At 42.9% G+C, this 13,552-nt stretch overlaps 1 protein-coding gene across 1 annotated transcript in view; it reads left to right on the top strand.

Annotated features, from left to right (window-relative positions):
* Window positions 1–5,347: 5,347 nt before the first annotated feature.
* Window positions 5,348–13,552, top strand: part of CTTNBP2 (cortactin binding protein 2) — a gene marked incomplete at both ends in the record, with an annotated part of 88,537 nt that continues 80,332 nt past the window's right edge. The window contains one exon of the mRNA XM_080354141.1: window positions 5,348–5,416. Coding sequence (XP_080210267.1) covers window positions 5,348–5,416 — 69 coding nt within the window. The remainder of the gene's footprint in view (window positions 5,417–13,552) is intronic.

A 13,552-nucleotide genomic window follows, 5' to 3' on the forward strand; every position in this document is an offset into this window, starting at 1 on the left:
CAGCATAAGAAAATTTCAAAATTAACTGTTCGCATAAGGAAAAGGGAGAAATGCTAAAACGGTGGGGATACCAATCAATGGATTCTTTCTAAAAAGAAAAGAAAAAGAAAAGACAAAAAAAAAAAAAAAGAAAAAAAGAAAAAAGAAAAAAAAGAAAAATACATTCTGCAATAAAGTGATTTAACAATCACTGAAAAAATTAATTTCATGGTGTGGTGATTTGGCGGCTAAGAGTTAAATTCCAAAATGAGGTAGTGTACTTCCCAGCACTGCAGATCACTGCATAACTCCTGCCAGTGAAGGAACAAACTCTTCCACGTCTGGCAGTTGCAGCATGAATTCTCCTGCCTCCTGCCACTACAGCCAGTATGATCACAGCAGAATGCACTTCTCCTATGTCCAGAAAAAAATGTGGTTTTTTGCTTGGAAGTGTTGATGCCTGTAAAAGTACATTAGTCATCATGCCTGCTCACGGAAGCTAGTTCTGAGAATTCTTGATTCCTGCACCTTTATTGCTTCAGTTAGCAATCTCATGTGGATCTACTTCTCATTCCTTACTACACCCATGTGAGGATGAGTGAAAGTGAGAAATAAGACAGAGCTTTTAGCTTTTCAGAATATTTTAATACATTTTCAGTGTGATTATTTTAACTGCCCCATACCTTTCTTTGCAAAACAAGCAAACATCCAACTTTTTCAGACATTACAGCACAGACTTGAAATATATTGATACCCTAGTAGAAGCTTATGGATTTCAACTCCAGGGAGATCAGTGTGTGATCTTTCCTTTTTGCATAACACAGATTGCAAGACTTCTCTGAAGTAAACATTTCAAATTCATAGACTGTACCACTTTCAGTTTCTGGATTCCATTCTGGGCTCAGACTTCTAAAAGTTAGGTACAGCAAACACTCAAATTTTAGATTCCAGTCGGACCTAGCTTTCCATCTTCATGTGTTAAAATGAGGTCTCATTTAGAATCCTTCTGCTCAAGGTTAACTTTTTGAATTGTCACTTGTAATTTTTAGACATTTCCAGGATGTTACAGTATCGGCAGAATGATGCCATTCAGGGTGAAGCTTCAATGACAGCAGTTTTCTCTATGCAAAAGATGCATCAGGCTCCTGTAATTTTGTTCTTAAGTATGATGCAAGGTTTACAGTTGGTACTATCTAATATTTTGTTTTATGTTTCAAACATTAAAACACAAGTCATGAACATTCAAATAACCTTTCCTGAGATGTCAGTGATGTTGACGTGCAGTACATACTATTTTTATAATGTTTTCACTTCTTTCTGTCCACTTGTGCCTTTCTAAGCAGATTATAGACAGTTTTCAACATTCCAGTCATGTGAATCATATCACTGGCTTACAGTAACATGCAGCACTGTTGAATTTATGCTTATAAATCAACAATTCCAGCACTTCTTATTTATTAGCTATGCTCCTTGTGCGTAGCCAATTAAAGCATCTCTTCTGATGATGCCTACTGGAGATCTCATTTTGTTCTCAACGCTTTGATTTTTATTTCCTTTTCACCTTTCTTTTTTTTATATGAGTTTAACATCCTCAGAAACAGCCAACATACCTTCTAGAATATTGATTCCTTTTCTATTGAATTTCACCCAGACAGTGGTGTGCCATCTTCCAGAGAAAGCAATCCTTTCTTCACAAAACCCAAGCTAATGGTTCGGTTATCAGAGTATTGTTTATAGGTTTCCAAGTCCAAAGCTCCCCGAAGAGGTAATCAGTGCAGTATTTGAGTTATATTGTTTGGGTCGGCTTGATGAGTCCTAGATGAGGGTGATGGCAGAAATGCCTTAAGTAGCAATGAGGTGACCTTTGAAAAGATTGCAATGATACAAAGATTAATTACTTTTTCTCAGATATCCAATATTCTGTAAAAAAAATTATCTTGGGACTTCAGTGTCTCCTGCTTGCTTTAGATTCAGCCACCAGCTTATTTTTTAGAAAAGGGTAAATAAAACACATTTTAACATTTTTTTGTTTCATGCAAACAGTTAGCAGCAAGGTGCTAAAGCCTTGAAATACTGCATGATTTAGATACATCACAGTTTGCTTCCCTGACAATGTAAAGCCAAGGTATGTATTTTCTATCACAGCAATTGTGTGCTAATGGAGGGAATGAGCACCATTCAGTCCAGCAGCTGAATCCTGTAAGGTGTGGACATTCCACCACCGTGGCATGCCAGCTCTCTAGTTATAGGAAAGAAACACACTTAAAGCTTGTTTGTAAGGCCTGCTTCCAGGCTGGGCCTTTCCTTTGTGTCACTCAAGCCAAATAAAACTGGAACAGAAGAAAAAGAGTTAATTGCATTGTTTGCCAGCTACGTGCTAGTAGTAAAACAGTGAGCACCTTCCTTTGAGAAAAGCAACTCCTCTGCCTTACAGTAGTGATAAAATCATCTGTAAAAACACAGGCAATTTCTTCTCTTAGAAGGGCTCTGGCTTAGCCACGTGTTGAAGAGATGTTTTGCCCTGTAGAAGATAGGCATAGCAATGACAGTGCACTACAGGCACAGTCCCAAAGTCATGCTGTCCCTCTCTCTGAACTAATTTATTTTGTGTGCAGATGCTGTATTACTGAGGGGTTTGAAAGCCAGTTCTGAGAGAGTATGTCAGGAGCATAAACAGAGCAAACAGAGAATAAGAAAGACCTTGTCCAGTGATGCAGTGCTAACAATTAAGGAAAAAACATTTCCTACTTTGAAGGTGGTACCAAGTCCAAAGGTGTTCTTCATGCAGCAAAACCTCAAAGATATTTGGGCCTTACCACCATCACTGATGATGCATCAATGATTGCTGTTCGGCATGAGAATCTACTCCCAGCAGCAACTGGTAATACCTAATACGGATTTTAGTGTTCTCATGCCACCACTAAGCCTTGTTGCTGTTATTAGAGTGAAGAAACACAAACATGCAGTACAGGCTCATACAATTACAAAAATCAATAATATTTTCAAAATGTTGTGACGATTCATTTCATGGCATAAGGAAGAAATATAGATCATTCCTCCTTCAAAACATGCCTGTCACCTTTTTGAGCACAACAGGAGGTCAAACCGTGTCCAATATTTGTATGACGTGCTGGATATTAGTTGTCTGGGGTGGGTTTTTAGATGAAGTGTTGCTATTTCATCTACCCTATTAAATTTTTGCTGGCTGAGATATGACCACCCCCAGCTCTCTCAGAAATCACTCTAAATTTATCTTCAGATGAAGAGAGATCAGCTCTCAAGTCTGAGATGGAAAGCTATTACTAATCTAATATTCATTGTTATTTTGATAAATGTACACTTGGTAATTGATAAAATATCAGCTAAACCAGAGTTTATGACCTCAGCAGTGCAAGAGAGAAATGGTGCAGCCTTTGCTACATCACTGTTGTGATGCAGATGGAGTTAAAATAGTACTTACACAGTATGGTGCATGAATGCTTTCTACCAATTCAGTTAGAAAGACACATAAGTAACTGTGATGGTTGGTAGATTATTCTAACACAAAAGGAAAATACTGGCAATGATAATGGTAGACAGGAATCGATAAGAGAAAATATATTCTCAAACCAGTGTATAAACTTCAGTGTTTAAAACCATTTTGAAGAGAAGTAATTATGACAAAGTCCATTGGAAACAAACGACTTTTCATTGAGTTTCTCAATGGCAAAGCACCACATATTCTTTAAAATTTATGCAATAATTATGAGTAATGCGTGGTACTTTGCTGTCAGTAAGGTAATATCCTTATATATCCTAAAACCAACTAAATGGTATTAGGTTTCTGGGAACTGAGAAAAAAAGTTGTTTTAGGCTCTGTGTTATCAATGGAGTTTCTCAGCTTTGGCGGAGGAAGGGATGTGAGCAGTCACTATAGTTATCAAAAGTGTAAAGCTTGAGTAGGAGGAGCGCTAGATGATTTTTAAGGAAAAAACAGTCCCTAAACCCAGAAAGGATCTGTTTTACTGGATTTTATGTGCCCTGTAATGGTTTCTATGCACTGCCTGCTGCTCATTCTGTTCAGTGTACAGTTACAGCTGGGGCTTGTTCTCCTAATCACTTGTTAGTTGTCCTTCTGGCGAAGTACAGGCTAAGAAGTTAATGCATGTTTTTACTTACATCCTTAGGTACACCATGCTTAGAAGAACACTTGGTGTCTTTGATCAAGGGAAGTCACTGGCCCATTTCTGTCTCATTGTGATGCCAAGGGAGTTCAGCATGAGCCCAGACCTGCAGCAGCACTATGAAAGGAGGAGGCCGGCAAGGCTCAGAGAAGCCTGCTGTTCGTGGAAGTTGTGTGTGGCTGCAGAATACACAGTGAGGCAAATTCAGCTAATAATGGATGCAAGTTGGCTGTAGAGAAGGGTACATTCAGATTCGGTTTCAGCGTAGAGCCCGCTGGGTGGGTTCCCATTGCATGGGTAAAGCAGTGGGGCAAGACCTTGAGGAATAGCCCCTGGACACAGACAGTGTAGCACAGTTGGAGGGGGTGATCTTGGAGGGGAACGTATGATTTAGCCTGTGTAGTAGCAGGTTCAGCTCAGCAGCCCGAACCTTTCTCTGTAGGAGTTAAAACAGGTTTAGGCTTCAGTAGCAGCCTCACAAGGCAAAGGGCAGCCCCAGGCCTGGGGGTGCTCCGTGGATGAGCGGCCCTGAAGTGCTGGGCCTGACTCCACGGGCCTGGATGAAGGTCCATGCTCACACAGGCTCTGAAGTCACCCTGTCTTGAAAACAAGTCACTAAGGAGAGGGCTGAGGAGAGGTGACTCCCTTTGCCAGCACCCCCAGAAAGAAAAAGGGACAGGGATTTTCTTCCCTCAAAGGCTTCAGCTGGTTTCAGGATCTCACCAGGCAGGTGAGCCAAGCCCGCTGTAAAAGCCCTTTTTTCCTACCCCATCCATAACCATCCGCCTGCTCCCAAGCCACGGCAGAGGGAAGGAAGGCGAGTGGTGCCTGCGCGCTCCGGGGCAGCGCGGTGGCGGGGGCCCTCCCCTCAGCCGCCACTGCGCCCCGGCAGCCCGCGGCGGGGTCGGGGTCCCGGTCCCGGTCCCGGTTCCCCCTCCCCCGCCTGGTTCGGGGCCGCCCTATGGAGGATGGGGAGTGGGTGGGTGGGGAAACCCGAGCGCCCGCCGGCGGGAGTCGCTCGCCTCGGCCGGCGAAGGGGGCGGCTCGGCTTCGGCAGCCCCGCCTGCGTCGCGCCGGAGGGGTTAAGCGCCCCCGCTCAGCGGTGGGCTTTTTGCCGGCGGGGAGGGGGTTAAGCGCCTGGCGGCGGCAGCTGCTGCCACTCGGCTCCGCGCCGCTCTCCGCGCCGGAGCCGTTACAGCGGGAAGATGGCGACGGAGGGCGCGAGCGGCGAGCCGGGCTCTGGCGAACGGGAGGACTTGGCGGCCACGGCAGCGGTAACCGGCTCGGCGAGAGGAGAGGGGGGTTCGACCCAGCCGCGGCGAGGAAGTCTCCCTGTGGGGACGGGACGAAGCGGCGCTTAGAGACCTGCCTCCCCCGCTCTGTCCCTCCGCCCTCCTTCTCCCCCGGGGCGGGACGGGGCTCGCCTGCGGCAGACCTGCAGCCGAGCCCCGTCCCGCCCCGGGGGAGAACAGAGAGGGGCGCGGGGTCTCCCTCCCTGCCGACCTCCCTCTTCCCTTCCACGGTGTTGGCGGGTTCCCCCCGCCTCATTGTTCCTTCCCGCTGCTCTGGGGCGGGCTCGGCGTGGGGCTCCGGTGAGGGGGCACGGAGAGGGGGCTCCGCTCCCCGCTCTCGCCTCTCGCACCCACCCGCCGCTTTCCCGCCGCTCGCCAGAGCGAGCGCGGCTGCGCCCCGTCTCTCCGGGCGGGCTGAGGTGGTGACAGCGGCCGGGGCGTTGGGAGCTGTCAGACCAGGGCGAGGGTGGGGGCAACGTTGATCTTCAGCCCTTTGCTTGGCTCGCAAGGCGCTTGATTTCTCCTTCCTCCCTCCCGTGTGGCGTTTTCGACGCTGGGACAGCGTCCTTGCCCCTCCCGCCCCGAGCGCTGCTGTGTGGAGCCGTCTCGGCTGCCCGGGCCTCTCGGCAGCGGGGCTGCGCCCCCGGGGCAGGGTCTGACACCCCGCTTAAAATATCCCCCCAAACCCGAGCAGAACCCCCGTCCCCGGCGTTTGTTCCCCGCGGGTGGGTGAGGCGCCTGAGGAGGTGCCGGGCGCGGTGTGGTGCCCGCCGGTTCAAACGGTGTCGGGTGGAGGCTGCGCTCCCCTTGGCGAGCGCTGGGCTCCTCTCCTCGGCTCACTGGCCCGACCCCCCGCCAGGAGAGCCGAGCTTCGCCCCCTCGGGCGGGCCTGCTCGTCCGGTGGGCCCCGGCTCCTCAGCCCTGCGGAGCGAGCCCTCTCGGCCCGGCAGCTCCCCCGCGCCCGGCGCATCCCAGACCCGGTGGTCAAACGCGCCCGCGGAGCGCCCGGGGCTCCCCAGCCCGCGGTCATGGCCTGGGTGACAGCCCTTGTCAGGTCTCAAATCCGGCTCTCAGTGTTCGGCCTCGCAGCCACATGCAAAGTTCAGGGCAGTAAAACTGCTGAGGCGCACGGTTTGCTTGGGATCGTTTCTGAAGGTGATGACCCTCGAAGGAAGGGGGCACTGGTTTCTGTGAAATCGAAGTTATTGCTAGCATTTTTTACTATTATTTTGTTTGTTGTTTTTGTTGTTTGTTTGTTTTTTTCAAACAGGCACTATTTCCTATCTGAAACCCTGTTCCAGCTGTGCACTCAATCTTCCTTGTGTGTTTTAACTTATGCAGTGTTGTGGAAATTGAGTTTTATTTTAAGAAAGTAAACCTTACACAGTGAATATTTGTAACATCACTGTCTTTTAAAACAGTGGCATAACTGTGACATAAATGACTAGTAAGGTAAGAATTCATAAAAGCAGACTATTAAATACTTTAAATCTCCAGTTTTGAGTAAAAATATTTATACTAAATTCTTTAGTATACTCATTAGTGCTATAAGTTTCAGTTTTAAAAGCTCAGATGAGTAGCTTGTAATCAAGTAACACTCCAATATTGACCTGTTGGGTAGTGCTGTGAAAGCGACACAGGCAATTTAGTATTCTCCTTGTGGAAAGCAGGAGCCACAGCTCTCTACTGCACACTGCTTTTAAAATATATTTTTTTGAACCGAAGAGGTGCTAGGAAGTAACTTCTGTGTTGCTCTCTAATGCAAACAAACAAAAAAAATAGCTATAGTTAAGAAATAACAAAATATCTTTTTAATTTTTATTTTTAATTTGACTTCAGTGATGAAATATTTAGTATTCCTTTTCATCTCGTTTTCCTTGCCAGTATAAATGTATTGTTGATTTCGTTTTGTCTCTTGTGCAGGAAAGTAAAAAGAACTCTGTGCAATTAAAATATTTTTTTTTAAAAGTATACAGTACTCCAGTATTCCTTTTGAAGGGTTAATAAGAATAGCTTATTTTCTGTCTTTAAACTCAAGATACAGAATTACGAATTGGATCATCGTGCTTACTTTTAGGATGTCAGTAAATGTCCAGGTGACTATCTTGTAAGTCACACTAAACTTCAACTTATAAAAAATACTGTTTTCAGTATGGTTTTACATTTTTTCTTTTATTTGTTTTCAACTCTCAGAATCCTGATTGCACAAATGATGCAGTAAAAAACCTGTAAGAACAGCATTTGTAATAGTAATATGTTACTGTGTAAATTTTATTATGTAAGCAGGAGATGTATAACACAGGATGGAACAGTATGGTTTTTTGATACTAAATGCTGTTATTACATCTTAGTATGCTATCAGTAACATCAATGGGAAAAAAAACCACTTTTTTTGCTAGTTTTAGAAGCACTGTAGAAAAGAATAAAAAGTGTTCTGCTCCTTCCTTTTTTCACATTCACCAGGGAATTTGACTGAAAAAAGCCTAGGCTGTTCTATAGTGTGTTACATTTAGGAACAAAGCTGATAATCTTGTAATTCTGAGGTTCCTTGGGTGGAGCACAGCATTTGGTAAGCCCACCACTTCTTTCCCACAAAATGCTGGTATTTTTGTCATGGTAAGGTTGAGAAGGAAAAATGGCAGGGGAGTGGTTCGGGTCCTTTTTCAAACCTGCACAGCTTGATTGCACTGAAGCAAATGAAATTGTATTGGTGCAATTTGGACTGGAATTGAGAGAAAACCTGTGTGTGTATTTTAAAACGTCTTTGAATGACTTCCATCTGCATGATGTCTACCAATAATGATTATATAATAGCAAGAAATAATCCAATTTGACAGTCTTTTTGTTGAGACATTGAACATCAGCCTGCTGTGCATAGAGGGCTGGCTTGTTACATGTTATAGCTCCAGTGTAACTTTAACAAAGCCTATAAAAACCTATTATATCAAACACAAAGTTTGTTAAAGTTATTCAGTAAAATTTCTGGGTTTGATTTGGCTTGACCAGTGCTCAAAAGCATAAACGTTATTTTTGTCTGATAGACAGTACCTTCTGCTGTCTGTAAAGCTGCACATATAGAGGATATTGGTAGAGGGAAATCTTGACTCCTCTAAAGTGAATGGAGATTTTGCTGCTGTTTTCATCGGTCAAAATTTCATTGAGAATTATGTGTGTGCATACCCAAAAGGATCGGTCTGTGTTGCTGTGGGTCAAGTAACAGTACAAAAAGATGGACTACAGAAAAGACAGTCAATATTTAAAAGAACTGAACAATTGAGAGAAATTCCATGACATTTTGTGGTGATATAGTGTAGGATTTTAAACTTAGCTTGAGGTGTTCCCTATCGATCTGCAAGAATGCTTGTAGTAGAACAGCCATTCTGGTCAATATAGTGAAATGCTAAATAATGCTTTGATCAGATCAATTATACAGGCTGATTTAGATCACTTGGAAAGGTCCTTCTCTGAAAAACATTGCAAGTAGCAGAAAATGAGACCATAACCATACACCTCTTAGTATGGACTCTACCCTGGAAAATGGTCACTGGCAAAAGAATTCTGATTAACTACCACTGTCCTCATCTGAATCCAAGTTCTCAGTGTAGCATTATTATTCAGAGAAGTTGTACTCATCTAGTCAGGTGCATGATGCTGTTGTGTTCCAACATGTAGATGAGATGCAGAGACAGCCCAGTTCTCTCTGGTTTAGTCCTGCTGCTCCTCTCTGATGACAGATTGGTCTTGATCCATCTTGCAGTGTTATACTTCAAACATCCTTTCTGCGTCTCCTTCCCCTGCTTCAAACTGCAGCATTGCCTTTTCTGTGCCTTCTATTTCACAACCTGTAGCACTGCCTCTCTTCCCTTGTTGTGAAGGTCCTGGGGGATGAGAAAAGAAAGCCCTTGAATGTAGTCCACTTTGTACATGTTCTTTTCTCTTCTAAATGTTGACTTGTCACACTGTCATTAGAGGTGAAGTGCAGAGGGGCAATGCTGTGAGCTGGATGTGTGAAGGTGGCACAGAGGTGCAAACCTGTAGGATGCAGTATGTCCTGTTGTTTTCCCAATCACTTTGACTTAATTTGTGTAAGCATTGCTTTGGCCTAAGAGGTGATGTGGCAAGGTAGGAATAGAGATGGAAATTGGAACAGGAAGGAAAGAACTCAGGAAGACAACAGTGTGAGGTTGGCCTCTGCACCCACTCCTACCCAAGAAAGGGAGCAGTTGATTTACAATACCCATGTGATCCTTGAATATGTAACCAGGAAGACGTCAAGTAGGCTTAGGGAAGAGGTACTGCCTGTATGGTATGTGAATTAAAGCCTTCTTGGGCATTGCTTTTTGGTTCTATTGTACCACAAAGTAAGGTGTAAATTTCTGGAAGACTGAAGAGAGAGCTTCTGGAAAACTTCTAAAGATAGCTTCAAGAATGTGTACCTGTATCTGGATCTAATCATATACAATTTGCTTTAGAAGTGACTTTTCTGAAAGTAACTTTCTGAATAGAAATTACCTGTTAAATTTAAGTAAGAGTTTAAACATGGTTATTGAAGGTTTGTGGGCCTAGATCCATTAAAAAAGACCCAGTTACCAAACTTGCACTGGAATAAAAAAAGACTAAGTACATTTGTGGCTGTTAATAGATTGCAAACGTGTTTTAAAAGCTATGACAATATCTGGGCATGTGTAAAGGTCAGTGTCTTACTAATTTTGGAGGGGTCGGGGGCTGGGGGTTTGTTTTTGTTTGTTTGTTTCCAAAAGAATTTCCCAGTTTTGAGGTATATTTATGATTAATGTTGAAGCTGTTAAAAGTTTTGCAGTTTGCTCAAGCCCAAAAAAAACCCCACAGCAACAAAACCTCCCCCATACCTTTTAAAGAGAACCTTTGAAAAACCCAGAAAGGAAGGGAGCTGTACTTGAAGAGGAGGGCAGAATAAGCAGGTAACTTCATTTGGTGAACAATCCAATAAAAGTCATTCAGCTAATGGATGGATATAATTAAATGTACGTACAGTCTCCTCATTATTCCTCAGATATGATTGTATGAAATTTTCTATGAGTCCTGGATGTTAACATCAGATGTTATTCTCTTCAGCAAGAAACTCAAGCTTAGTTGAGGAGCAAGTTCCACAGCGTTGCTTTTCATTGAAACATATTTCTCTGCCTTCATATTTGTTCCTGTTGCCAAGACTATTCCTATAGATCACATTATCTTAAGTTCATCTTGGATGGGGTGGGAAATGAACATGTATTGTTGTGTTGGAAAGTTTCTGGAGAAGCATGGGGTCACAGGCTCTTTCCCTAGTTTCAGACTAAAGAACAAACCTTCCACAGCCAAAGCAATAAATTGTGGTTTTCCCTGAAGTATTCATGAATACTGTGTGGATATTATAACCACTTCTTTTAATACTCTCTCTGTTTGCAGAGTTTTCTTTATTAGAAAAGGGTTAGTATTCATCTGACCACATACCCATGTTTATGTTTAGCTGGGTCTTGAAACTTCCTGTTATAGTTGGTAGAGTTAAGTAAGAAGTTAGAAGGAATAACCTGTTTTAGAAACAGGTTTGTGAGCTTCTCTGTTTTTGAATAAAGTGAAAGGCAGCTGACTCCTGGAAGTATGGATGGGGTTCAAGGTACTTAAATTTAGGTGTCTACATGTATGCGTGGTGTTTCATATCCTATTACAGTCAGTGGAAATCTGACCAATACAGTCAGTGGAGCCAGGAGCAAGTACTTCTGGTGGCTGATCAGCTGAAGAGCTTTTCTGGCTGTTTTGACTAGTCTGATCAGTCCTCTATGGAAAATAAAGGGACATTAGGTACCTAGCTTACATAGCTCACACCTACCTTCAAATGTTTGAGTCCTACCTTGAGGTCTTCTTTTAGTGGTCCATATGTGATACTGTGGGGTATCCCACTTGACTTCCTGCTACCAGTCCAGATGGGATGGATGATTCTCCTAAGACCTGTGTCATATCTGCCTGTCCCAAGAAGATGTTGCTGATCCCCTGGACGTTTCAATTGCACTAGATACTTCTATGTAGGCATCAAAACAGAATTAGTCAAAACAGGTCTTTACACTTGGTCAGATAAGTTGTACCTGGGTGACATACTTGATGTAAAATATATGAATCAAGATTGTCTTTCCCTGGAGCAGTTGTTTCATGGGTCTGACAGATGTAAGGCCATCATGATATTAAAAGTTAACTTTTTAAAGCCTAATAAGTAACAGCAAACCTACTTTTAGAGCCTCATCTGTGAAGTCTGCTTTGTTAATCCTCAAGAGGATTCTTGTATGTATTTAATGGAACCCAGTATAAAATATGTAACAAATATAGATCTGTACCTTTCACTTCCATCCTGAAAGGACCTTTTTTTTTTTGACAGCTTTTTCCCTATGTGTTTTCCTGTGTACCATTTTTAATATTTCTCCCCCTACTACCTTTCCACCTCAGCCCTCAATTATGCTCCACAGGTTTCTTTCTCAAGTCCTCGTTATTACCCAGCTCCATCTTTTAAAAGGCTGCATAGCTACTTTCTGAGCAGGAAGGAGCTTGTTTTCCATGGTCATTTGTGATTAACCCACAGCTAGCTTGCTTTTATCCTCTGTTCTGCTTAGGGAAAGTACAAAGCTGTGGCTTTCATACCTTACCTATTCAGATTTCTGCTGAAGGCAGCGGAGTTTGTAACAGCTTCTGTGGTAGCACAATGAACAGCCCTCAGATCCTGATGTTGCCAGTACTATCAACAGGGCTAGGTCAGCAAAACTGCACTGTTGGCACTGCCAGTCCCTCACAAGATTTTTCTTTTCTTTCGTGTGGTGGGGTAAATTTAACCCTAAAGAGTTTTACCCTCTCTGTTCTAAATAGCTATGTGTGTGGGAACACATAGCTATGTGTTGCTGTTCCTGTGCCACTTGATGACCTTCCGATTTCATCCTCTTTCTGTTTTTTCCGAAGACGATGGAGGTGGGAAGGTGGAGGTCCAGTTTGATCACTGCTGTCCTAGGTCGTCCTTCTTGTGTTCAGAAGAGATGCTTTTGTTGTCTTTTTGGTTCGTGGTAGAGCTTCTTTTAACCTTTATAAATGCAGGTTATAATTTTGCTTGTACTCTTTTTGTGATGCATACACAGGTAGTTGAATGAGTTTTAGCTAATTAGCTGTTAGCTGTATTGTCAGTGTACTTGCTGCCAGGCAACACACACCCCTTATAGAACTGATCTGAAAAATAGAATGTGGAGTTTTTGAGATATAGAGGACTGAAGTTGTACTCTTCTTCAGGTACTTTATTCTTATAAATCAAGTAAACCAGGCATTTTAAAATCCAAAAGAAGTAGACAAAAAAAATACTCTTGTGTTTTGGTTGTGTCTGCCAAATTTCACCCTGGGGCAACATATTAATGTATCTCTGTTATAAAACCAATATAATGGATGGCTCAGTTACATAGTTGTTAAATTGTCGGTTAAACTGTTACAGCTTGGCATTCTACCAGAGGTATTGTATTTAAACCCCAGATGACACGTAAGCCATGAGCTCGTAATATAGTCTTTATTTTCTGGAAATCTAATACTTATTGCTCCATTGGAAGATGTTAGCAAGATTACATTTCTAGAGCTAAACATCAGTTTTCTCTATGGTTCAGGCAAACAGCTGAATAAGAACTTCAGGCAAGCCTGCCATGACTGACATCTTGGTCCCCAAAAGATGGTAGGCAAGTGTTTAAAAGAATGGTTAGTTTTATTTAATCATGCACTTTATCTACTCAAATCTTAGAAATATTTTTAAAACTATGTTTGAGAATATATTAAATCTTTAAGTATTTTGGTTCAGTTAGGGTAAGGTACATTGTAGTTCCCTAAGTGCTGTTTCAGAGATGTGCATGTGAAAAAGATGTGGTATCTTCGTCAGCAACAGCCATGCACACTCTTAGCCCATGTGAGGAGATTTAAAAGTTGCTTATCCATAGTGCAAAGTAGAAAGCTTCAGAGAGCATAATATGAACAAGACTTGAAAAATGATGGCTCATTTTTATTTAATGGTAAAATAATTATGCATATCTGATTGATACCATTTTCTGGTACACTCTAATAACTCCTTTGTAAATGGATGCAGGTAATTTG

Source organism: Nesoenas mayeri (genome assembly GCF_963082525.1).
Source record: "Nesoenas mayeri genome assembly, chromosome: 1".
NCBI classification, from domain to species: domain Eukaryota; kingdom Metazoa; phylum Chordata; class Aves; order Columbiformes; family Columbidae; genus Nesoenas; species Nesoenas mayeri.